At 38.8% G+C, this 27,524-nt stretch overlaps 1 protein-coding gene across 1 annotated transcript; it reads right to left on the reverse strand.

The window, feature by feature from the left end:
• Positions 1-738: 738 nt before the first annotated feature.
• Positions 739-27,524, reverse strand: NAGPA (N-acetylglucosamine-1-phosphodiester alpha-N-acetylglucosaminidase). The gene is made up of 11 exons (XM_075196727.1): positions 27,328-27,524; positions 24,802-25,290; positions 23,423-23,562; positions 20,981-21,089; positions 18,999-19,127; positions 17,409-17,614; positions 16,656-16,703; positions 15,456-15,584; positions 13,494-13,625; positions 6,411-6,492; positions 739-1,574 (listed from the first exon to the last, which is right to left on the reverse strand). Exons 1-11 carry the CDS (start codon positions 27,486-27,488, stop codon positions 1,343-1,345), a joined length of 1,857 nt encoding a protein of 618 aa, XP_075052828.1. The 5' UTR covers positions 27,489-27,524; the 3' UTR covers positions 739-1,342.

Consider the following 27,524-nt stretch of genomic DNA (forward strand, 5'->3'; position numbering starts at 1 on the left):
CCTAGGTGAAAAGTTGCACCTCTTACCTGAATTTAATCCTAACTGCAAATAAGGCCATGTGTGTCAATAACATAGCATAACACAAGAAAATATGCTCTTCATTGGCTCAGTTTTAATGTTAAGAGAAATTTTCTATGGTTCAGGTCGTCCTTCATTGTGAATCAGGTCATTTGTACAGTTAAAAACACAAACCTTAATCCTCTATACAAAAATAAGACTCTACACTGCTAGAGAATATCAAATTTAGAAAAAAGTGGACTTGGTACTTCTGATGGGAAATGCAAAAAAAAAAAAAAAAAGTTATATACTATGTAAAAAAGTCATAGCCACAGGCTATGTAACCCTCAGACGACATGTTTTGTTGTTTGGGCAGTACTCATGTAGACACTGAAGCTAAACGAGGTGATTCAGCAATATTATACTAGAAGCCTTTCTTACACCAACCCCATTTATAAACCCAGATTCAATGTTACAATGCTCAGCTTCAACACAACTTGATGAGTGAAAAAGTCTGTCTCACTGATCAGAGACATCATGTATACAACACGAACAGTTTCCCCCATATTCTCTATACAAGAACCTATTGCTTTAGGAATACTGCTAAAGTCTCCCTGTATCACTACCTTTGGTATAATGTCACTATTGTCCTAATTTTCAAATAGGACACATAGTGAGGGAACATTTATTTCTATTAGTGCAAAAGATCTAGATGACAGTTATGAGAAACAAAAAAGTCAACTTATTAGGATATAACCATATGCGCCTATGGAGATAAAGAAGAAAGCAAGATCTAATCTTGGAAAAAAATATCCAGGAAAAATGTGTTTGTACAAAATATACTGCAAAATCTGGCATATATTATTATTTTACGCAAGTAAAAATAATCCGTACCAAGACAGAATAGTTGTATCGATATATAAATATAAAGTTAAGATTTTACTGGCTCAATCTCGATGGCTGTGGTTGCTGAATATGGATTTTTATTTTCCCATTTCATAACCTAAAAGTTTATTAGTCACAGCCAGATAATTTGTGACAAGGTGACTGGAGTCTGTGTTGTCCATATATTTGGCACTTGTGCAAACAGATAAAAAGAAAACAAGTAGGAAAAATCCAGTGTTGGTGTGTTATAGTCCATATAATAAAATACATAACAAAGGAAAGCCATATAAATGATGAAAAAGTTCAAGTAGAAGAGTTTTCTGAATACTGCACATTGTGAACAATGTTCCGATAATGTACTTTCATTGTCTTCAAGTTTTAAGACCTGGTCCCACAGTGAGCATAAGGCACTAGATTGCTACACAGCGCAAAAATTGAGGAGTCCTGTTTACTATCACATTCAACTTTCACTTTCCACATGTGTCACTCCTTCATCAACATCCGGGTCATACAAGTTGCAGGACTCATACATATCTGGAACATCCACGTTTCCATTAATTGGATGTAGCTGTTGGTATGAATATGTCCAGTCTTTTCGTCTTTCTCTGCAAGACCACACCTGTCTGACATTAAATGCAGCACTAATCACAAGTAGTCCTGCAAAAGTGCAGCTCAGTATTGCCCATGAAAGCCTGCAAAGAACAAATATGTCAGTCATCAATAAAATTCTAAAATTAATTATGGACACCGGGTCTAATATGTAACTAAGACATTTTCCAGGATGTGATTCATTTTGAAAAATATATATTATAGTACATATATATGTAACAAGTTACTATATGAAAATACCTGATGTACTGTCATTATTTGTCAAACATATCTGAGTTAATTGATAGATGAGCATCAGCTGTAGAAACTACATGTCATATTATACATAATATAATAATTTAAGAAGTCATATCTTAAATCACATGAGTATCTGATTTTTACTCACCGTAAAATCAATTTCTCTTACTCCATTGGGGAACACTGCGAGACATTGGGGTATAGTAGGTGGGACTAGGCGTTTAGGCACTTATCAACTTCTTTGTTCCTCACACTCCTCCCCTACTATGCCCCTCCTATCCAGCTCAGACTTCAGTTTTGTATAACCAAGCCAGGAAGAGAAGAAAAGCAATACAGAAAATAGCACCAAAAACAGCACTATTTTCAGAGCAAGGGAGGGTGCGCAGTGTCTCCCCCCCCAATGGAGTAAGATAAATCGATTTTACGGTGAGTAAAATTTTTTTCTCTTTCCTACCATTGGGGGACACTGCGAGACATTGGGACATACCAAAGCTGCCTCTAAGGGAGGGATTGCTCTGGAACAGCTGCACGCAACACACTGCGGCCAAAGCTCGCTCAGATACAAAGCCATGCCACCAAGAACTGTGCAGAAGCTGTGGACGTTGCCACCGTGTACAACTGCTCTTGTGAAGCACCCGGACGTACTGTCTAAGAAGCACCAAAACCCCCGGAGAGTGAGCTTTAAAAGTCACTTGAACAGGATGAGGGTCACGAACACAATCCAACAGAATGGTGGAAGAGATGTAGCGGCAAGAAACCATTTGAAAATTGGACAACCATGCTATTGAGCGTCTGAAAGGACGAAGAGGACATTAGTTTCCTGGACAGAGACGATGCGGTCAAAAGCACAAACCACATCCAGCCAACGAGGAGTGTCACACGAAAAGGGGAAAGAATAAGAGGATTCTTAAGCACAAACCGCTGCATCGAGTAAGATGCAGACACTATCCTCTGAATCAATACTGCTCGGTGTGACGCACCGCTCTATCCTCTTGGAGAAGTAAAATGTGGGAGTGCAATCCACACTCCTGACACCCAACCCCTGTGAATCAAGGCGATATCCAAGGGATCACCCCTACCCTGGGATGACATAATTTCCCAAAATCAGAGAGTCAGAGGGTCAAGGGAGGCCAAAGGAAGTGCTCTGATGACGAGATCTAGATTCCATGGCTTCACCTGACCAACCAAAGGGGGGCTGAACCTGAAGAAAAGGCAACCTCCCATGATCCTGTAAACCAGTGCTAGATGGAGAGCACCGGAGGCTGCACTTTGAGAGAACCAAAAGTGGAGTCTCATATTGGAGCCAGGTAGCGAAAGAAAATTTAGAGAGCCAGTACAAGGACGTGTCAAAGCATTGTGATTCACACCAAACGCTGTACAATTTCCAGACCAATGAGAACGGCCGCGGAAGATGCTACACATGCTGTATTCAAGGTACCCAGCAGCCTCCTGTGAAGAATCTCTCGACCTTGGTTTCCAACGCCATGGCACCAAGCTAGACGACATCAAATGAGTGGCAGAAGAGGCCCCTGAACCATAACATCTGCAGGCATTGGAAGGTGGAAGGGTGGTGTCAGCACCAGTCGCCGAATGTATGAGAACCATGATCTGCGAGGCAAACGAGGGTCCACCGGGTTAGCTGGAAGCTGCCCCCTTTAAAAACTCTCTAGCACTCATGATAACATGGGACGTGGCATTGGAAAAAATTTACAATCTTGAGCAGTAAAGGGTGACCTGGGATTTGAGTATGGATTCCCTGGACTCAGGCCATAGCCTGGTCGTCGCTTACATTGCCCTCGGGCCACGCGTTCCCCATTTGATTGTACAGATATGCAACAGCTGTGGCATTATCTGACAGAATGTCTAGAGGTCTCCTGATTAGGAACAGCTGAGCCTGACACAACACCTTGTAAAGCTGTGAGCTTCAAATTTGAAAGAACAGTTCTTTAGGGAGGTTCAAAAGACCGTGGAACCCTAAGGATCCTATTAATCCACCTCCACCTAACAGACTAGCGCCTGTTATGACCAGGGTTCAAGCCCTGGTGAATGACTGACCTCACTCCTGACTTATTTTTGCTAACCAACACAAGAAGGATATATGAGTGGGTTAGGACAGAATGAATATCTGCGTGTCCAATAACATGGGAGTCAGAACCTTTCTGGAGAATTTCCCTCTGGAGATGTCGGGAGTGGAGCATGCAAACGTTACTGCCTAGAACATTGGTACCCTGGTTTCAAGAAGCCTCATGCAGCTGAGAAGAGAAACTTCTGTCTGCGCCAGGAGTATCCTGGTCCTCACATAACTGCCACTGTGCATGTACTATATGCTCCTCTGGGAGGCAAGGAGTGACCACGCAATGTGGCACCTCAACCCCAGAAAAAGGAACAAAAGGATTGAGAAAGTCCTTGTCGTGGCCTGGTGGAGCTAACTGGAAGAGAGGTACTCTTACCTGCGGTGGCCCCTGAATACCACTTTGTAATTCTGTAGTAGTGAAAGGTTCCATTTTTGGAATGTTATTTTGGATGCCTTTGGCTAACTGCTCTGACCCTAGCTGGACGGCTTTATGAATAAAGCTATGACCCTGTTGGGTCTAAACAAATTGCATGCCATCACTTAGCCAAGTGCAGACCCGGTTACACTTCTTGTCAGAGAGACCCCTAGAGAAACCTCTCTATGGCCGTGTGGGCTGCGTAGGGATAGCATAATAAGTGGACAGAAAAGCAACAGGTCTGTCAACCCCAGGGGTTATTGCCTATTTAACTATTTTTTCTGCCAGGAGAGGAAAAAGAGATGAAAAAAAACTACACAGCCTATAAATTGTTTATTTGGCGTTTGCCAAAGTTCAGACCCCATGCCCATCCTGGGAGGAGATGGTTTCTTAAATAGAGCGGGTGTGAACAGAACCGCAAACTCAAGTTCCGCAAAGGTTAAAATGAGTCTAATGCACTAGCAGAGATTATCCACCCTGTGAAAGAATATGGAATCTGGCGAGGAATGAACCATCTTCTGATCCTGACTGTGACCCATTTTGAAAAACAAAATTATGCTTATGCCCATCCTTTGAGGGGAGGGTCTTTTAATAGGGCAAGTGCGGATGGAGCCACCGGCTGAAATTCCGCAGAACCAAAAGTGTGTTTGATGCTTAGGATGAAATTATCCACCCTGTGAATGAATGTGGAATCTTCTGTAAAACCAAGATCCCACTAGCGATTTCCCATGCTTACCTCTGTGAGATGGTTAGCAACCCTGTCTCGGTCTGTGTGGACTCAGACTGGGATCATAGCATAGCGGCTCCGTCCGGAATGATGTGCTTGGCACGGATATGAACTGTGCGGCCTGAGTGTGTGTGTGGAGGTGTTAGGAAACGGAAGTTGACGTACCTTTGCGGACCCTAACAACACCTTAGTGAGTTACGGTCAATGATGCTGCTAGTGATCTAGGCCAGACCGGCTTATCCAGCTGCTGAAGCCTGACCGGAAGCACATTATTCGCAGACCTTAGCGTCATAAACTGCACATTTGGGTTATGCTGTCCAAAAGATAATATAAAAATTACATTTGGCACATGTCTAAAGCCGCACGGACGTACCAGGAGGTCTCTTACCCCTGGAAGTCCCCTTTTTAGGCATAATGCAATACTATGAATAGTGTTACAGAATAAATCTGTATATCATGCTCTTGGCAGATGGATAATGTAGTACAGACATACCAGCGATCGAAAGCCCATGCTGCTGGGGGAGGGGAAGTTCCGCCTTCCAGCTTCCGCTGTCCAGTCTGCCTCTCTGCATTGCCGAACAGCCCTATAACATGACTGTCGGTTGCTAGTACCAAGCGCTTGGCAGAGTTAAAGTGCCCAGGCTGCCGAGCTATGTCTTCAGCGTATCGCCTCCTATGGACTGTCCCCCATAGATGAAGTGATGACTTCCGTTCATGCTTGTTGCACTGTATAAAGCCTTTTCTCTCTAATGTATGCTTTAGATGCCACAGGTGCCTATCCCATATGGTCAGGGAATTCCATGAGAGCAAAGTATTCTAGGATGGAGTGATGGCTCCAATAACTGGTTTGTTAGCCTAACCTACTTCTAGATCTCCTTCTATATTATTGCTGGGTATACAAGGTTTCCCTGTCCCAAATTCAGAGCAACTTAAATCCAGAGTGACGGGACAAACTGGATACAAATTGGGATCCCCTTAGTTGCGCTGCCTGGGATTGACCTTTGAACTGCACAAAGCTTAGGTCATTTAATGCTTTCTCTATATTGTATACATCTCTTGTGTCAATAACAATTGTTTCTTTTTTTCATGCAGTGGACCATCTGCAAGAATCCTTTACTACAGTAACTTTATTAATTACAAAAGTTGGACTTGGTGAGAGGCTAATTGAGTGGCATCAGTACCTGGGTTATAATGTGGTTGTTTACTACAGAAAAAATAAACCACAAACATTTTGTACTTACGTTTTGGCATTATGCACTATTCTGTGTTATTAAAGAACAAATAAAGCCACTGTGTCACATAACAGATTTTATCAGAACTGAAGTGAAATGTCAGATAAGACTGAACAATGTATTACCTCCACAGTACATATCTGAAAATGTTTAATGATCCTTTGAAATCTTCAAAAAAAATGATAGACAAAAGGAAACCTCATTACAAACTGTAAAACAAATCGCAATACTTACTCTCGGAGATAAATTATTTTGGCATCGGACGGGACGGCTTTCCACCAGGATGAGTAAATTACTGATTCCATACAGTGACCAACTGAAATAGGAGAACATAAATGTAAAATAAAATGGTTAAACTAAATGTAGGGTTTGAATGTATTCCGTTTGAATGTTTTAATTTTAAAATAAAGTATATTTAAGTAAATAAGTATTTCTTTAAAAACAATAAAAAAAAAGTACTTTCTGTTCTACAAAACAAAGGTTAGACAGGTAGAGTTGGCCGTTAATGTGTCAATGTGCAAAATTCTTTTGCTTACAGCACTTAGGGGGAGGAATTCAACTGGTGGTGATATTCTGAGGAACATCGCGGTTGTGCATATTTTTCTTTTTTTTTTTTATCATTTATACGGTAAAAATATCTGTTCATTTTTGCTTGCACCTTTAGAGGGTGTGAGCAAAAATGAGGGAAATTTCTGTGAAACAAAATCCACACGAGGTGTCTCGCGGTTGTTCCAGGGACACCTCACATGTATTTTTTTAGACATGAATCTCCGCTTTAGAGTGAAGTTTGTAGCAATTACAAGATATAATGGCTTTGCAGCTTATTAATTAAATAAAGGGGTACAGTCATGGCCAAAAAGTTTTGAGAATGACAAGTATTGGTTTTCACAAAGTTTGCTGCTTCAGTGTTTTTAGTCCTTTTTGTCAGATGTTGCTATGATATACTGAAGTAAAATGACAAGCATTTCATAAGTGTCAAACGCTTTTATTGACAATTACATTAAGTTTATGCAAAGAGTCAATATTTGCAATGTTGGCCCTTCTTTTTGAAGCCCTCTGCAATTCGCCCTGGCATGCTGTCAATCAACTTCTGGGCCACATACTGACTGATGGCCACCCAATTTCGCCTAATCAATGCTTGGAGTTTGTCAGAATTTGTGGGTTTTTGTTTGATCACCCGCCTCTTAAAGATTGACCACAAGTTCTCAATGGGATTAAGGTCTGGGGAGTTTCCTGGCCATGGACCCAAAAGTGCGATGTTTTGATCCCTGAGCCACTTAGTTATTACTTTTGCCTTATGGCAAGGTGCTCCATCATGCTGGAAAATGCATTGTTCGGCATCAAACTGTTCTTGGATGGTTGGGAGAAGTTGCTCTTGGAGAATGTTTTGGTACCATTCTTTATTCATGGTTGTGTTCTTAGGCAAAATTGTGAGTGAGCCCACTCCCTTGGCTGAGAAGCAACCCCACACATGAATGGTCTCAGGATGCTTAACTGCTTGGCATGACTAACCTTACATTCTCCGAACAAGGGTTTTTCCATATGCCCAAACAATCTGAAAGGGGATTCATCAGAAAAAATGACTTTACCCCAGTCCTCAGCAGTCCAATCACTGTACATTTTGCAGAATATCTGTCTGTCCCTGATGTTTTTCCTGGAGAGAAGTGGCTTTTTTAATGGGCTACTTGACACCAGGCCATCCTTCAAAATTCTTCACCTCACTGTGCGAGAAGATGCACTCACACCTACCCGCGACCATTCCTGAGCAAGTGTGCACTGGTGGTGCCCTGATCCCGTAGCTGATACAACTTTAGGAGATGGTCCTGGTGCTTGCTGGATGTTCTTGGGCGCCCTGAAGTCTTCTTCACAACTATTGAACCTCTCTCCTTGAAGTTCTTGATGATCCGATAAATGGTTGATTTAGGTGCAATCTTACTAGCAGCAATAGCCTTCCCTGTGAAGTACTTTTTGTGCAAAGCAATGATGACTGCACGTGTTTACTTGCAGATAACCATGGTTAACAGAGGAAGAACAATGATTTCAAGCACCACCCTCCTTTTAAAGCTTACAGTCTGTTATTCTAACTCAATCAGCAGAACAAAGTGATCTCCAGCCTTGTCCTCGTCAACACGCTCACCTGTGTTAACGAGAGAATCACTTACCTGATGTCAGCTGGTCCTTTTGTGGCAGTGCCGGAAGGCAGTGTAAATGTTTTTGGGATAAAGTTCATTGTCATGCCAAAGAGGGACTGAAATTAATTGAAATTCACCTGATCACTCTTCATGACATTCTGGACTATATGCAAATTGCAATCACAAAAACTGAGGCAGCACACTTTGCGAAAAATAATATTGGCCATGACTGAAGATTTACTAAAGACCTGTTTTAGGCAGATTTTAAAGGTGGCTTTAAAAACCGCTTTATTTATTAAAAGCCAAACCACTTAAAACCTGCCTGAAATCCTCCATTTTACAAAGTGTCATATTACACATCGGCGTCCCAATTTTTTTTGAGAACAGCCAGAAAAAAGAAGTGGTTGGGAGAGACAACAGTGCTCAAACTGAATGCTGTTTAATTTTTCATGATATCACATTATAATTTTGCTCCTTAATATAATGAAAACTTAAATTTGCCCCATAAGTTAATTATAAATTCATTTTGGTTCCTTAATCAATACATAATGATTCCCTCATAGTTCATAAGTCAACGGTGGCTCCTCTTATGTTCTGGATGGTAAGATAGTTTAAACACCATGCAGTATGAGATGTCTAGCCTATCAGAAGCCAGTCTAAAAAAAAAAAAACTGCCTTTTTCTGGCACTTTTGACTAAACCAGCAGCGTTTTTATTGTTTTGAAACAGCCACAAATCGCAAGCGGTTTGACATTTCAGCCTCAAACTGCCCTGTAGTAAATCTAGCCCCAAATCTTTGTCGAGACCAGTTTTCAGTACTCTATGAACCAGGAATGGATTAGACTTCAATACAACATATGTAAAAACTAAGTATAAGGAGGGAGGAGAGAAAGAAAAGACAGTGTGGTTTGAGGCACTCCGTAGGTGCTTAATTAAAATTTAACTTTTATTAGGTATGATTAAAATGGAAAGTAGATGAGTGAAATAATAAAAAAATTGTGAACTGTGATTTAAAATTGCAAAAATTGGGGGGGGGGGGAATTTTTGCAAGGTCTCACCAGTATCCTAATACAAATACAGTAGTAAGCTGATATAGCGCTGATAATTGTATCTGTCATATGCTAGATGTTAGAAAATTCTGTTCCTAAGATTGAGAGAACACTATGTGTTAATAATAACATAAGGATATTATGCTCCCTAGTTTACATAGCGATCTTAATCTATAAAACATAAATCATCATTAGGTAGCTCGAATCTGCAGTGTCTCTCACAGTGATATATATAGTGACATAGCGGGATAAGTCGATTGAAAAACTGCCTAGGCTAGTAAGCCAAATTGTATCAAGGAGAGGCTCCTTGAATTTCTAACTGTAATGTATGAATTAACAATGCGGAATTAGTAAATTGAAAACTCCCACGGGCTAATAAGACAATTATGTCACAGAGAGGCTCCTCCTAAGAGCTATATGAGAAATCCCACTGATTATTATAAAGCCGCATCAGGCTCTGGTAAGCTTAGCGGAGGCATCAGAGATAACAGATACTATAACCAGGAATCGCGGGGTTGTGTAAAGATTCCCTACCTAAATAAAGACTAGGGAGCGATTCCTGGCAAAAATAATAAATAATGTCACAGAGAGGCTCCCGCTGAGAGCTGTATAAAAATCCCACTGATTACTTTGAAACCGCATCAGGCTCTAGTGAGCTTAGCGGAAGCATCAGAGATGACAGATACTGTGACTAGGAATCGCGGGGTTATGTGAAAATTCCCTACCTAAATAAAGACTGGGGAGCGATTCCTGGCAGAAATAATAGTATAAAGGACTGGTGAGACAAAACGCCGACGCGCGTTTCGCTCCGTGGCTTTTTCAAGACGCAATGATTCAAAGATTTGACAGCTCTTAAATAGTCATACAGGTAGGTGTGGTCAAAACGGACAAAGCCAATCACGAGGGTTTGTCACACTGGGTGTGTATATTACTGCTTAGATCCCCTCGTGATTTTGATTGACAGTTAAATTTGCCTATCACAGTTAGTGTTAGTTTAAAGCCAAACACTCTATTGGTGCAAATAAACTGTAAGGAGTTATCGATGTCTAAGATGATCTTTTCAATAGTGCATCCGTGAATTGTTCATCATGATCAATATAATATAGCGGCGATATTCAGCTGGAGGTTTACCATGATATATATTCCTGCTATTTTCATAATGTATCCTCATGTGTTTAATAAACAGATAAATTATCACTTCTGATGTTAATGAAATGCAGCTTGTAAAATATATAAAGCAAATCATAAGTATAAAGTCTATATTCTTTAGTTATGCTCAATAATATTGGAAGCCAAGTAATTAATATTTGGTAAGTATACTAACAGTAAAGACTGATTATTGAAGTTATTAGTAGTATAGATCTATATGAGTCTAATAATATTTTATACATTTTGATAGTACATGTAAAATGATTGTTATATAGTAATTTGGAACAGATCAGACCATAAAGCAAACAATAGTCTTTTATGATGCAGAGAGTCTGACTTAATTAATATAATGTTAGTAAGTCAGGCAATGCTTATTAAGAGAAACATAATCGGATATCTACGCTGCAAATGTGGTTAATTGCGATCATGAGAGGTATTATCTCATAAACACTGAAGGATACCCAAAAATAAAATTAATTAATATTAGATTCTGGGAGGAGGGAAAAAAAAAATAAAAAAATGGTAAACCTATTACAGAAAGATATACATAGATTATAGATAAGTACGAACTAAGTTAGAAATATATCATAAAAAAGATGCATAACTGTTATAGTCATTAAGTCCGTAAGGGGCCATACATCCCATTTGAAATATCATTTTGGTTTCCTTTCGGAGTAGCTCTTTTTGTAGATCGCCACCTCTAATACCTAAATGAACCCTGATCATTGCAAATGCTTGTAATCCTTTAGGATTGCCATCATGCTGTAATAAAAAATGTTTGGCAACTGAGGTAAGTGTCTTGAGTTTTTCTTGATCTTTTTTACTATTTCGTATATTATTAACGTGCTCAAGAACTCTTTTTTTAAAAGGTCTGGTGGTCATTCCTACATATTTTAAGGAGCACGGACATATAAGACAGTAAATGACCCCGGAAGAGTTACAGTTTAAAAATTCCTGTATTTTCCACTCTTTGTCAAATTTATCTTTAAACACTTTAGTCTGTGTCATGAATTGACACGCCTTACAGGTTCCACATTTAAAATAACCCTTCAATCCATTGGGATTATATTTTTTGCTTTGGTTTAGGTGGCTGTGGACCAGTTTATCTTTGAGATTTGTTGCTCTACGCCAGCTAAAAGATAGATGATCATCAAGATTCGCTTTAAGATCCTGGTCAGTTAGCAAAATATGCCAGTGTTTTTGAAAGATTTTTTGTAAATGACGCCATTCAGAACAAAAAGTGCCAATCATCCTAATCTTTGGGTTGATCTTTTCAGGATCCCTTGTAGGATAAATTAATGAATCTCTATTTATGTTGTTAACCGATTTATTGGCTTTTTTTAAAATCCTATGACTATATCCTCTATGTTTAAGCCTTGTCATCAATTCCGAGGTTCTTTGAGAGCATACTTGTTGGTTAGATGAACAATTCACGGATGCACTATTGAAAAGATCATCTTAGACATCGATAACTCCTTACAGTTTATTTGCACCAATAGAGTGTTTGGCTTTAAACTAACACTAACTGTGATAGGCAAATTTAACTGTCAATCAAAATCACGAGGGGATCTAAGCAGTAATATACACACCCAGTGTGACAAACCCTCGTGATTGGCTTTGTCCGTTTTGACCACACCTACCTGTATGACTATTTAAGAGCTGTCAAATCTTTGAATCATTGCGTCTTGAAAAAGCCACGGAGCGAAACGCGCGTCGGCGTTTTGTCTCACCAGTCCTTTATACTATTATTTCTGCCAGGAATCGCTCCCCAGTCTTTATTTAGGTAGGGAATTTTCACATAACCCCGCGATTCCTGGTCACAGTATCTGTCATCTCTGATGCTTCCGCTAAGCTCACTAGAGCCTGATGCGGTTTCAAAGTAATCAGTGGGATTTTTATACAGCTCTCAGCGGGAGCCTCTCTGTGACATTATTTATTATTTTTGCCAGGAATCGCTCCCTAGTCTTTATTTAGGTAGGGAATCTTTACACAACCCCGCGATTCCTGGTTATAGTATCTGTTATCTCTGATGCCTCCGCTAAGCTTACCAGAGCCTGATGCGGCTTTATAATAATCAGTGGGATTTCTCATATAGCTCTTAGGAGGAGCCTCTCTGTGACATAATTGTCTTATTAGCCCGTGGGAGTTTTCAATTTACTAATTCCGCATTGTTAATTCATACATTACAGTTAGAAATTCAAGGAGCCTCTCCTTGATACAATTTGGCTTACTAGCCTAGGCAGTTTTTCAATCGACTTATCCCGCTATGTCACTATATATATCACTGTGAGAGACACTGCAGATTCGAGCTACCTAATGATGATTTATGTTTTATAGATTAAGATCGCTATGTAAACTAGGGAGCATAATATCCTTATGTTATTATTAACACATAGTGTTCTCTCAATCTTAGGAACAGAATTTTCTAACATCTAGCATATGACAGATACAATTATCAGCGCTATATCAGCTTACTACTGTATTTGTATTAGGATACTGGTGAGACCTTGCAAAAATTCCCCCCCCCCCCAATTTTTGCAATTTTAAATCACAGTTCACAATTTTTTTATTATTTCGCTCATCTACTTTCCATTTTAATCATACCTAATAAAAGTTAAATTTTAATTAAGCACCTACGGAGTGCCTCAAACCACACTGTCTTTTCTTTCTCTCCTCCCTCCTTATACTTAATTGTTACAGTGTTGGGTGCACCCCCCCCCCCCGATCAGAGTCTCTCTTCGGGTTAACCAGTAATTATCATAATAAGTGCTTACGTTACTTTCCCTAGTGCGGTTTTCTACCCAAGTTCTTATATGTAAAAACTAGTTTCCTTTTAGTTCCACCTTTTTCGGAGGTACAAGAACAAATCAGATGGGATGCACAGGTAAATAACAATCCGTGTTAATGGGGTAAAGTGTAACTGCATAGTAAAATTAGTAAAATTAGTTATTGCAATCTTCATAAAAGGTGTATAATTAAAAGCCATACCTTTTGAAAGAAGTTCAGTTAACTGAGGCTCATGGGTAACATTGCAACTTCCTGTCACATGATGGCAGTAACATTGCTTTTCACACTGGCAAACCTCATGGCACTGTAAACCATAATAGCCAAACGGACACACTACAATAGAAACAAATGACAGTTCTATGTAAAGAACATACAATATAATTCATATAAACATTACAAAATCCATTGCATTACTCATGTCCTCTATTTCATACTTCCGTTTTTGTATTATTCTTATTACATAAAAAACTTCAGTAAAGCCACTGGTATGGTATTTCTTGCACACAACACTCATATCAATTTACCTGGATGAGAATAAGTGTTCAATAGATGCCAAGAACCACAAATGTGCAAACCCACAGTTATTGCCCTTTTGGGACGTCTTTTATCCATTTTTGTGCAAATTAGGGGGAAGAGCATGGATTGGTGGGTCAAGATAGCAGCATTTGCAGGGGGTGCTAAAGACTGTACCATTCGATGGTAGGAGTTGATGCATTTGCTCAGCGTTCCTTGCCAAGCACAAATAAGATGCATGAGTGCCACATTCAAAAAACAAGGTTTTATTTTAGGTGATGAGAATATTTACATGAAATATAGGGGTAGAGATACCATATTTACAGGAATGTTCCCTGTATTATGGGCAGACGCACAGACTTTCAGCTAACAAAAGGGCTTGATCTTCCCGCCAACCTGGAGCTACAGGAAGTTTTAAATGAATAAAGGTGGTCCCAACGCGTTAATAGGTTGGACAGTGGAGTGACATTTCTTTCATTCCACCATGCACATCTTCAGTGGCTCTGCAAAACTAGGCCCAGATTGATTTCCAGAGGTAGATTCAAGGAACTGAAGTGGGCATCTACCATGCAATATGCTAGACAGGAAAGTAGGCGCACTTACACAATATACACATTACTACTGAGTTAATACACAGGCTTTACTGTGTAAAGACATGGGGAGTAGTTCCAAGTCTCTCTTTACGATCTGTTCATCAGGAAAACTTATTCTGAGACCATTTCTATAGACAGTAACAAACAGCAGCAATGGATTACAATTATCTTTTAAAATATTTGGAATGGTCCCTTTTTCGATAAGAAAGATAGCACAGTGAGCGGACAAAGAAGCACCGGGTAACCTCGGGGAAAGAAAGACTAAATTGATAGAGGTCTGCATGCCAGAGCTGAAAAGCAAATAAGGATGTGCTGTATGTACATGATATGTAAGGTTGTAATTACTGTAAATATGGAGTTCTGGTATAGATTTAAAATAAATGGGAGGGGTTAAATCAGAGGGAATTATTTGGTAACAAAATGGTTGCAGACAAATTACACAGAGCTTTAGCTCTGTGCTAGGCCTGGCCAACCTGTGGCTCTCCAGATGTTGTGATACTAAATAGTCTTCACAAACACCACAGCATCATGTGAGGATGGGGAGCACAGCCAGATCAGTGGCATTGTAATGCCTATGTATGTCAGGGAGTGCAGAACACCCCCGGCCACTGGGGAACTGAACATAAAGGCAAACCAACCAAAGACGAACCAGTAAATTTGGTCACCTTGTGGATACATACAAAAATGTAGGCAGATGTTTCATATTTCGCTTCCTTCAGCAGTTACTGTACCTTGAAAAGGTTCACTTTGCCCATGACTGTTAATGGGAGGCTAGATCAGCTTTTAATATTAAGTTTGCAAATTAAGAGCGAAATTAAAAATCTATATGTGTACCCAAAGTCACAAATATTTACATAATTCTAACCAGTGTAGGTAGCAGGAAGCATGATTCTTAAGGAGATTCAATGTTAACTAATGGAAGTAAAAAAAAGAAAAACCGAGTCCTATAAACCTTCAGTCCAAAATAAATAATGTACCTACCAATAAAACCAAGGGATGGCCCCAGATCTGCTAAAAAAAAAAACCTTTTAGGTTCAAACCCAATATAAACCATTACCTTCTTCACAGTACAGTCCTGTGAATCCAGCTGGACATTTGCAGGTCCCGTGAACATGATCACATGTCCCATTGTTCTGGCAGTGACACTCACCGGCACATCCATCCCCATAGTAACCCTGATTACATGCTGGAGAGAAGACAACAAAATACATTATACGAAACTAAGGGAGGGATAACAGCACTCACACACAATTCTTTATATCCATTTTTACAATTACTCTAAAATGCCCATTTGAATTCAAACCACGACACTAAACAGAAAGCAATTATTCCAGTGATAAATAACCAAGGCCTGGAACGTATTAAGAAAAAACAACTCATTGGTTCCCTGGAGAAAGAGGATGTGCTCAGCTTAACACCACTGACTCAGAGGGCTGCTCTGAGCAAGTGATAAAACCTGAGCCGGAATTAAGTTATCGTTTAGTATAAGAGATGATTTATATCAGCCAACAGCTTCAGCCACTGTCGACAAGTTTAAAAATGCTTAATGCTTATACTTTCAAGTGAAAAAAGTGGGGCAGGAGAATTCCCTAAGACCAACAGCATAAAAATCGATAGCAGGTTGAATGTATCGGACGTTGTAAGACAGTAACTTCTGCTCACACCACCAGCTAATGAGAGCGTTCTAGCGGATTCATCTCAAAAATAATTCGTTTTGGGTTGTTTTGGTTTTTTTTATAACGGTACACTGTAATAATGCTGTGCATTTAGCAGTACAGAGGAGTATTTTCATTCAAATGCCCTCCCTACTGGAGCAGAGCCATACTAATATCCTCCATTGCAAAGAGAGAAAATAATCATTCTTATCCCTTAACCCCATACATTAAAATAAAATTAAGGGGCACATTCAGTTAGGGTTTGCGGCCGCGCATGTAAAGTGTCATTACGGTACAGCAACATCACAGATTTCGAAATCCACAATGTTGCAGTACCGGGACCTGTGCAGCCGCAATTCCTTATTGAATATGCCCCTAAGTTTCTTTTCTGTAGATACTATAATTAGAAATCAAGCAAATCTTACAACACTAACATAAAGTGTTATTAATTGTTCTAAACTGCTTAAAAAATATATAGTCATTTAAATGTCGCATGATATACATATGGCTTGTTTTTTTTGCAAATTACATAACATATTGGCGAATTAAGTTTATTCTAATTAAAAAAGCATCTATTAATCGGACAGTGGAATGTAAATTACCATTGCTACAATTAGGCTCCGTCCAGCCGGGATCACAAAGACATCCACCTGTAACATACACAGCCAAAATCATTTTTAAAGAAACAACATACAGAAGTATGTATTGCTGAATACGTACTATTTTTTACACATAGAGGGGACATTTATAAAAAACGATGAACAGAAAATATGATGTGGCCAATAGCATCTAGATCATTGCTATTATGTTCTAAACTGTACTGGATAAACGTCACAGAATCTGATTGGCTGCTATGAGCAAAACCACATTTTTCCTTTACATCAGTTTTTATAAAATGTCTCCCGGAGCCTCTCAGAGTGCGTGACAATTTCTAAACACATACATTAATACATACACACATAAATACATACACACATTAATACATACACAAATACATACATTAATACACACATTAATACCTACACACACACATACACACATTAATACATACATATATAAATACATACATACATACATGAACACACAGCTCTCCTACAGTTACTACAACTGCTAAATACACAATTTTATGTGCAAAATAACTTTTGCCCATGTGTTTTATTCAAACGCTACTGAAGATAGTTAAACTGTCTAGCACTTTAAATGTGGTATATTCCTCTTTTGAAGTTAACAGATTTTTTTGCATGGAGTATACATAATAAACAATGCAGATCTGTGCAAGGATTCCACATACTAACATCTGTTTATTTATTTCACAATGCATTTAAACAACATGTAAACCTGATGGGGTTACGTACCTTCTGTGCAGCTGCCATGAGCACTGCAGTTTGAAGGCCCACAGCTCAGGACATCACAGGAGCTCCCTGTCCAGTAGCCAGTACAATGACACTCTCCAGAGACACACTGCCCATGGCCCCCACAGTCGGCGGGATCACAGAAGGGTTCATGGACACATACAACAGTAGACACGCTCCTTGGGCAGCGCCACATTGAGTCAAACACACTGTAGATACATCAATTCATATTGTAACCATCTGATAAATTATATCAGCTTTTACCTATTTGTACATATTTCAACTCAAGGTGGCTAAAAGAACTCTGCCCAAAACGAAAATGTTTATTTTAGGTGGAGGTCAATAAGTTAATATAAAAAACAAATTGTACTTTCTGTGGATATATGTTTTTTTGTACACATTGGGGATCCAATTGGCTGATGCTACTACATTCCTCTCTCATTTTACTGCTCTGCTTGCCCTGATACAAACAGAGTGGTATGAGGATAGACTGTAGTGTGGGACAGTTACAGCCATCTTGGATCATGGCAAACCCAGGGAACTGCACATCCACAGTAAATATAAGTTCATTGTTTATATTAACTTACTGAACTCCACAGTTTTAGTTTTTGGCAGAGTTATTTATTTGACAGAAAGCACATGACAGGCACCATCTAACTCTACTCTCTAGTCATGTCTGCGAGCTGTGCGAGGTCTAGCGGTGGCCTCTGTAGTCTGCTGTTATAATATAGTACGCCAAACATGGTGTCCACGCACATTAAATCTGTGTATTGACCAGTATCTGTCTTCTTTCACACTGTGACATTACTAATGTTGGTATAATATAGGATCGAGAGGAAATATACTCCTATGAAAACACTACACAAGAGGCATCATGCAGTTGGACAAGACAATAGGGAATATTGATTATGATGCGATGTTAAGGGAGCATAAAAATAATGAAGAGACATGAGAATAATAATGAAACATAAAACTGATGGAGGGCACCCCTGGCGGCACTCATTGATGAGAATTGTCCCTCTCTAGAAGCTTTGGGGCGCCTTCAAAATGTTGCTATGGGGCAACAAAGTTTAAGTTACACCCCTGGATCCAGATCAGCGATTTTGGAAACAGGATGATATGGGCGACTATAGAGTGATCAGTACTTATTGAAGTAGTTAACTAACTTTATAATGTGTAAGCATGTTTTCACAGCTATCCATTAAAATAAAACATTTGCCGCCGTTAAAAGTTCCACTATGATGCACACCAGACTCAGAACTAAACTCTATGCAATCTGGAGAGGATGTCGGAGAATGTCTAAACAAGTGATGGACAACAGGTGACCCTCTAATAGATTATTCAGACACCAGAGAGCAATGGCAGTGCATTCACAATACCCTTCTCATGTGCAACGCCATGATGTGCACCACTGCTCTAAATCAAACCCTAGTTTGATGTAAGATGACCGGTATGATGACCTATGTCAACCTGGATAGAGTGAACAGAGGTACAACTGTGATTGCTATGTTGAGCATTTCACACAGCTAAAATGCCATTCTATTATTTCTCCAGTGAGAACACATACACACATATATAGCTATTTATACACACCAGTGATCAGACGGATAATTGGCAAGGGTTCCATTAATGACAAGAGTAGCAGATCCTCCACCATCCAGGTTTATGGCATTGTAAACTCCCTGTTGCTTTAAGAAATTGGCCACCTCCCACAAGTCCAGCCTAAATAAAAATAAAAAAAAAAAAACTTTAATTTTACCAAATACAAATAACAATTTAAATTTTTATATGGCTTACACAATATTACCCTATGCTCTACCTAATTCTATGGCTGTTTAGTTGTCTAGTATATTTTACTTATACAACATATCTTCAAAACCATAACCAAACACACCGAACATATAAACAATTAAACAAAGATGATACAATATATGTGGGTAGATACATTAACTTTTCCATGTGTATGTATATATATATATATATATATATATATATATATATATATATATATATATATATATATACACATATATACACACACACACACACACACACACACACACACACACTTCCCATGCATAAACCTGAGAATGTACTGAATATCAGATTGCCAAACAACACAGCAATCTATTCACTACAAATCTTCCCATAGATCATTCTCACTGTTTTCCTTTCTCATATTACAAGTTTAATACAAATTCTCTGTGTTTCCATAAATATCCATAGCATTTCTTCCCAAAAGCATCAATAACATACCGTTCCCAAAATGACACTATACAATAATCCTTGCTTGCATACTTCCATCCATATAACATCAAACCTCCCAGTAATCACATCACAATGCTCCCAATAATCCATACATCATATCAACCACAGCATTATCTAAGATATTTATCATTAGCAAAAGTACAATTTCTCTCTGTACAGATAAGCATTCACATTACACTACGGCCCCAGTAATCCATATCATAGTGCTTTCAGTCACATTGCTCCCGGTCAATGTAGTATTCCCATATTGCAGTCCTATACCAACATATCATTCTCATGTCAACAAAGCAGCCTTACAATTGTCATGTTCCAATTACATTGTTTCTGTAACAATACCATATCAATACAGCATTCCCATATAGATCTTACCATGGACTGGTCCCATACTCAGAATGGCATATCCTCCATTACTCACTGTGTATGATGTGTGGTGGAGAAGAGTGGTGGAAGGTGGAGGAGGGGATGATAGAGTGGAGAGAGATTTGGGGCTAGATTTACTAAGCTGTAGGTTTGAATAAGTGGGGATGTTGCCTATAGCAACCAATCAGATTCTAGCTTTCATTTATTTAGTACTTTCTACAAAATGAAAGCTAGAATCTGATTGGTTGCTATAGACAACATCCCCACTTTTTCAAACCTGCAGCTTAGTAAATCTAGCCCTTGATGTTGTCTCTTAAAATCTACATGTGGAAAGAGCGGAATACCCTCTGCTTTCTTGGTTTTGTTTAGATATGTCTGTGGGTTGAGTCATGTGCAAAACCTAATGCCTTCCATTGATATGTAAATGTGTAGGGGGTGTGTCCAGACAAAACTAGTCGAGAGTCTATTTACAAAGAGAGGCAAGATGGATGATTTCACAAAACGGTACAATGGTCAGTGGAGGTGTAATTGTGATCATATTAATGCTATACTATCTGGAGCTTGATGTTACCATAGTTAGAGATGTTTTTTGAAAACCGTTATATTAAACTGAGCTACATACTCTGAGTTCCTTGGTAATCTAAGGTCACTATTGCATCTAAATCTTTATTTACCCAGCAATGTATTGGGGTGTCATTCAGGATATTTATAAGACACACATACGGGTGTGTTACACTTAAAAGTACATATATCATACTGGGTAGTTTTATCTATGTAGAACACATCAGGTCTTTCAAATATATTATTTTCTCAGTAATGCAAAGACTTTCATGACCAAAAAGTGAAATGACATGATCGCTAAGAGATTTTGGGCCAAGCTTCATTTTTGAGTGACAGATTTATTGTAAATATATATTTCAAAAGAGCAAATGATATAAGTGACTTACCCTCTGTCACCAGTCTGCCCATCTGCATGGAACAGAACAAGTCGCCCATCTTTATCATGTCCCACAGCTGTCCTGGCCGAGATCACATTAATAAAACGCTCAAAGGTACCTGGTTGAGAACATGGAAGCAAAATAAACTGATTCAAAGACAAAAAATTGAATTATAGACCCAAATGTTGAATAACACATGAACAGATCACCCCAACTTTTTACATTTCCTTTTAACATATAGAAACAAAGAGGAATTAATTATTTTCAAAATGGTCTATATAGCACTTATCAATCAATATAATGTACTACCACAATTCTTATAGCAAGTCCTCATCATTCAGACCTGCAATGACATTTCCCTGGAGAACACAGGTAACCAATAGGCTTAAGACCACATGAGAGTTTCACTTTCTTGACATATCTGAAGCCTCTACCAAAGATATGTACTGTCATGGTAAAGATGAAGAATAGCCTCTTTCAAATCTGTGTTTCTTTACATATCATCACATGCTTAACAATCATCTAGTCCTTGCCAAGTCATAAAATGTGATACATTTAATCTTCTATGACAATTAAAGATTTTACTTTTGTCTTTCTTTATTCAACAAAAAATAAGGCAATGTGAAGAAGCCATGAGTATGTGTAAAACCATAAGTACACCACTGATAATATCAATAAGGAAGGTAGGTTGAGCCAGGTGCTACCAAACAAGTGCCCTTCATTATTTGATCATCAGGAACTGCTACCACTGCTATATAACAGTTTGGAAAGATGCATCAAATCTCATTGCTGCTGTTTATAACTCTTGAAAGTGTAAGAAATCCATTTTGAAACAATTTGAAGCCTATCCTTGAGGAAGATTATTTACAAATGAAGGACAATGAAGACAGTTGCTTAAACTTCCAGGGAGTAAATGCATCAAGCTGCAAGTTTACGGTGGGTTTGAAAAGTGGAGATGTTTCCTACAGCACCAATCAGATTCTAGCTGTCATTTTGTAGAATATTCTAAATAAATGTTAACTAGAATCTGATTGGTTGCTATAGGCACCATCTCCACTTTTCAAACCCACTGGAAACTCGCAGCTTGATACATTTACCCCCCAACAGGGGTAAACGCAGGATTTGTATAGGGAAGTTTCCACACCACGCCACCAGTGGGCGTGACCAGCATGCATGGGGGCATGGCTATAATATTAGACAGTGCTTGGCTGCTCTCCAACTCTTCCAATCCATATAATATACTGCATGCACTACTGTTAGGTGCTTGCAGATCTCCCTTTTCAAGCAGAGCCGTGTGAAGTGGGGTCAGGGTCCAGCCACCCCAATTATACAGTGCCCCAGGCTTGGATGGGGGTTTTCAGGCACTAGAACCCCCCCCCTTAGTTTGCCTATGTAGAAGTGGGATGCTTTGATTAATCACAAAGAACTCAAAAGCTACATCCTCTGTCAATATAGTAATGTTAAAGTTCATGATGCTTTCAGAAAAAGTTAGTTGCGCAATCTACAAAAAAATGGCTGGTAAATTCTTTTGGGGAAAAGCAAAGTCCAGACCTCTATCCATTGATATGCTATGGTTCTCAAACATCAATTAACTGAAACGATGTAAGGAGAAGAGGGACGAAATTTCTCAGTTATTGTAAGTTATTGTCGCTAAAGGTGATTTCAACAAGCTACTAAATGATGAAATATATTTACTTTGTTCACTCAATACTTCATGTTTTCATTTTTTTTAACAAAAATAAGAGTGGACTAAATGATTATTAATCATGTTCTGAAATGTACAAATATGAGTGTATAAAATGGGTCCCAATTCTCTCCTCTAGAATTCATAAACATTTTTTTTTTTTTTTTTTTTTTTTTAAACATCCAACATCTCAATATTTTTCTTTTTAAAGAGAAAGTAATGTCTGTGTGGATGAAGTTTAAAGCTGTAGAGAAGCTGAAGAGACCACATGCTCTATATGAACTACATTTTATTATAACTCAGGGGATATTTCCATTACATAAGTAGGGTTCAACTTCATGGACCTACGATTACTTTACTATAGAGGAGAAGTTGGATTTGTGAGCTTCACCTGCTATAGAGGAATGTTTGACGTCAGTTTTTGAGCATCAGAATGACAGGGGGCTCACATCACAACTCTGTGCTGCTGGAGGACCCAGCTCAGTCTACTATCAACATGTCAGTGGCTTCCCATTTGCCTCCATCCCACTCCTCACATCTTAGCCCTGTAACATGCAGCTCTTTCCTCGATAACAATCATACAAACAGACAGATCACAGTCACAGGTCATCTTCTGAAATAATATGTACTGCTGTGAGCATTGTGATGGTATAATTGGCAACAGGTTGCTTTAACCTTGCCCACTTCTAAACTGGGGAACAAGAAATGAAGATTAATAAGAGAAATGTGCTCTGAAACTAGTCACAGACAAATCCTACTAAACCTACCTGTATTCTGGGTCTTGTCACATTCTACACTCTTGCTTTGCTCAATATACACCTCACCATTCCGCAGCAGCCACACAACTCCACTCACAAGCTGCACAAAGGGGTTTTCTGTATCCAAGACCTCCGCTTCCGACAAATACCTGAAACACACATGAACGGGAAATCAATGGAACCAGTTTTGCTCTTATTTTCTGCCCTTACAACATATATGTACTTGAATAAAGATGCTTACACATATGTATTATGTACTGATGAAGAAGCGGCTAGTTGTAGAACTATCTAAATATTAAAGGCAAATATGTCAATGTTTATATGCAGGAATAGGTCATCTACTCATACTGCACCTTTAAAAATGTTAAATGTGTACTTCCCAAAAGAACTGCTCCATAAGTCTTAGTTTGGAGATTATTTGGCGTCTGTGGTCAAACCTGGTACCAGCTCAGGCCTGGATGGGTAATCTGATACCGATATGTTGTTCCCTTAGCGTTAGTGTCTTCTCCAATATCCCTACTTCTTTTTATCCCTTTCTTTTTGAAGGTTCTTGACATTGGCAAGAATTTAAATGAGTTCTTCTATTCCTGGAAACAATGACCATTGGATTTATTGTTTTGCTGTCCTGTTATAGCGTATTTATATTTATTTTGCTTTTCCTGTGTATTGTCAAAGAACAACAGTCTGCTGTTATGATGATTATTTTTAAACAACAGTCCCACATGGAGTTAGATACAGAAGCTTACTGTACAATACTGAACTGTGTTGCACTATCATCTAGCAAACACCTGCGGAAGATCCTATAGGGGACTTTTGTTAGCAATCATTACGACAGTTCTGATATGATAGTATCATGCACAGCATTATCTTTAGTGTACGTTCCTTGAGTTACATGTTTTTTTAAATGTGTTCTGTGATTTATTTTTCAATATTATTTTTATAGAATTAGGTAGTTCTATAGCTTAGATCAGTGTTTCTCAAGCCTAGTCCTCAGGACCGCTAACAGTGCATGTTTTCCATATCACCTTGCGTCAGCCCAGATGTATTCATTACTGACTGACACATTTTAAAAGATCCAGAGGTTGTACTAATTATTTCACTTGTGATCTGGAAAACCTGCATTGACAGGGGTCCTGAGGACCAGGTATGAGAAGCACTGGCTTAGATGACAGTGACTGGGCTGAAATTTTGCACAAGGAACTGTTCACCAGTATTATGTAGCATTTGTGGGTCACTTTCTGCTTAAGTGTTTTTTCGCTGTAAAATGCTCTTACAACTCTTCATTTATACATCATGCATGCAGAATTTAAATGAATGGCCAGATGGCCTCACATCACAGTAACATTCTAGTAATGCAGGAACAATTTACGTTATTGTAACTTACTTACCCAAAAACCATGGAACCATCTGCCCTGATGCCAAATTGAGCATTTTGAATCCCTTTGGCGTCCCGTACCAATCTGCCATTACTCACAATGTTCCCAAGGCATGAATTAGTAACAGTATCAAAAAACCCTCCATTCTGGGCCACAATGCACATTCCATGTTTTACTGTGTCTTCTACTGTTGCGGTAAAATTTTTACTACAACTCCCGGGTCCACCAGGCTCCAGCACAGACACAGTCTTCAAGGGATTGTTTATAAAAGTAAAGTGACCAGAAACAGTCTTTTGTAGATTATTTTTATTAGGAAAGACTGATTGAAATGCTCTGGTGGTGGCCACTGGACGTGCGGTGTAATTGTTACTAGGCCACGTCTCATGCGTAGTATTTCCATAAGTAACAGGAAGACAGTCTCTGATCTCACGATGACTATGGCTTGGGCCATGCTTTGATGAGACATTATAAGGCAACAACAAATCATTGACCAATGAATTCCTGAAATAAAACAAATACATCATATTTTACTTCTGTTGAATGTGATGACAAGGTTCAATTACTTATAGAAAACAAAGAAAAAAACGTAGCATTCTCTTTATTAGTAATGATGCTTAGCATACTAAATTAATTCAACATGGACAGTGTGGAAACCGGTTGAATATTATCCCTGGTGCCCCAGGGATAATATACCTTTCTTTTGTGATGTTTATATTGATTATATTGTGTCATTATTTCAAATATTACACATGGAAAATACCCTAACATGGTCAATCACATTACATCAAGACAATGGGCTAGATTTACTAAGCTGCGGGTTTGAAAAAGTGGGGATGTTGCCTATAGCAACCAATCAGATTCTAGCTGTCATTTTGTAGAAAAAACTAAATAAATGACAGCTAGAATCTGATTGGTTGCTATAGGCAACATCCCCACTTTTTCAAACCCGCAGCTTAGTAAATCTAGCCCAATGTTTTTAACTACAATTCTCATACTACTCTCGGCTACCTTAAATAATTGCTTAGATAAAAAGTATATCTTCCCCACAATCATTATTTCTTTGTTGATCATTCATCTAAACACTGCTTACATCACTGAGCAAACTATTTCTGTGAATGCCACTATTCCTGATGTAGGTGAGCTTAATATACTGATTAAATCCTCCTATATGTCCAATAATGTGTTCACTAATCATAAAACATGCCTCAACTCATTACTCATAGCCAGTAAATATAAAGCCTAATGCAGAGTTGAACTTATGTCTGTTTCCTGAGAATTTGTATGGTGCATGACCACAAATAGAGCGCCAGAATCTGATACTGGCACCTCTCTACGACTAGAGAAACAGAACACGGGAGGGAAGGGCTGGTCTAACATAGGCTGAGTACAGTAATTATGTGTTCACGCAAATGTGGGTGAGGCAGACCCGCACAGAGACACATATATACTTGTTAGTAACCATTAGCAATTGCTGGAGGGCAGGTGTAAATACACACTGATGATGCCGTTGCCAGCTCTGACTAGCCACTTCCGATTGGCTGATTGTTAATTCACCTCCTGCATTGATCATGCATATATTATATGATTTTGTGGGTGTAGTGTTTACATTTTTATTTTTTTTATATATAAAGCCTAATCGCAAACTGTTGTTTGCTATCAAAACAAGTGTTAACCTTTTCTTATGCTTATCACCTGCTTGTGTGTATGCCTGACGTAAACCTGGTGCTTATGCAACTGGTGCAGAGCCGGAGGCATTTTGAGAAATACACTATTTTTATGGGCGGCTTCAAGTGTGAGTTACGCCCAACATGCGTCCAAATTCAACATCAGGCCCATAACACGCAATAGGACGGACGAGACACAACATTTAATCAGATTCAATCATTTTTAAAACAGTTTAGAAAATGAAAACAAGTTAGATTATCTGTTTTGGGTTAAATCAGGCTTGTGCACATAGAACCACTTAACTGAACTTACCCTATAGAGTTTTATTCAGTGTCTGGGTTAGCTCATTTTGTGGGCCCAGGAGCAAAGCTTTAACACACACACTCAGGCACTTTGTGGATATGGGGATAGTGTCATGTGATCTATGTTTCACATAGTGCACTAACAGAGAGAGTTAGGGTCTACTTTACATAACCAATTAAAAAAGTGTAGCATGAAGAGAGCCAGGAACAAAGCTACTTAGGGAACCAGATAGATCTTTTTACAAACAGTACTGGCTTCATCATTAAAAGGTAACTACTATAGGATACTATGAGGATTTGGTACTTTTAATATAAAATATTAAACACAATCGAAACAAATATGTTATGTCTTAACCTAGCTAAATGGAGCTGGAAATATATAATATACTTCAAACTTGAGCATTGCATCCATAACATATGGCAGTAAAACACCAGTGTCAGGCTATGCACTAGTTGTAGAAATAAACAAAACATTTAAATATAGTTAATGTTTAATAAACAGGAGAGAGTTAAGTGAGGTTATAGGGATACGTCAGCGTAAGCCAACTATTCAGCTTCCTCTTCACTTTACCTGGCGCTAACATAAAGCCAACACTGCACAAACAGTGCGATCTTCAGTGTGTCCGTATAACATGCCCTGTATTGTGCCCCATTCCGGTTTGATGCTGAGACAGAACGCAGAAATTCGTCTATGAACAGAAACACTTGTCCTCCTCTCCGAGGCGCAGACATGTTACTCTCAGACCGCTCACATGACTACTTCCTGGA

This window comes from Mixophyes fleayi, chromosome 2, assembly GCF_038048845.1.
Source record: "Mixophyes fleayi isolate aMixFle1 chromosome 2, aMixFle1.hap1, whole genome shotgun sequence".
In the NCBI taxonomy this organism is placed as follows: domain Eukaryota; kingdom Metazoa; phylum Chordata; class Amphibia; order Anura; family Limnodynastidae; genus Mixophyes; species Mixophyes fleayi.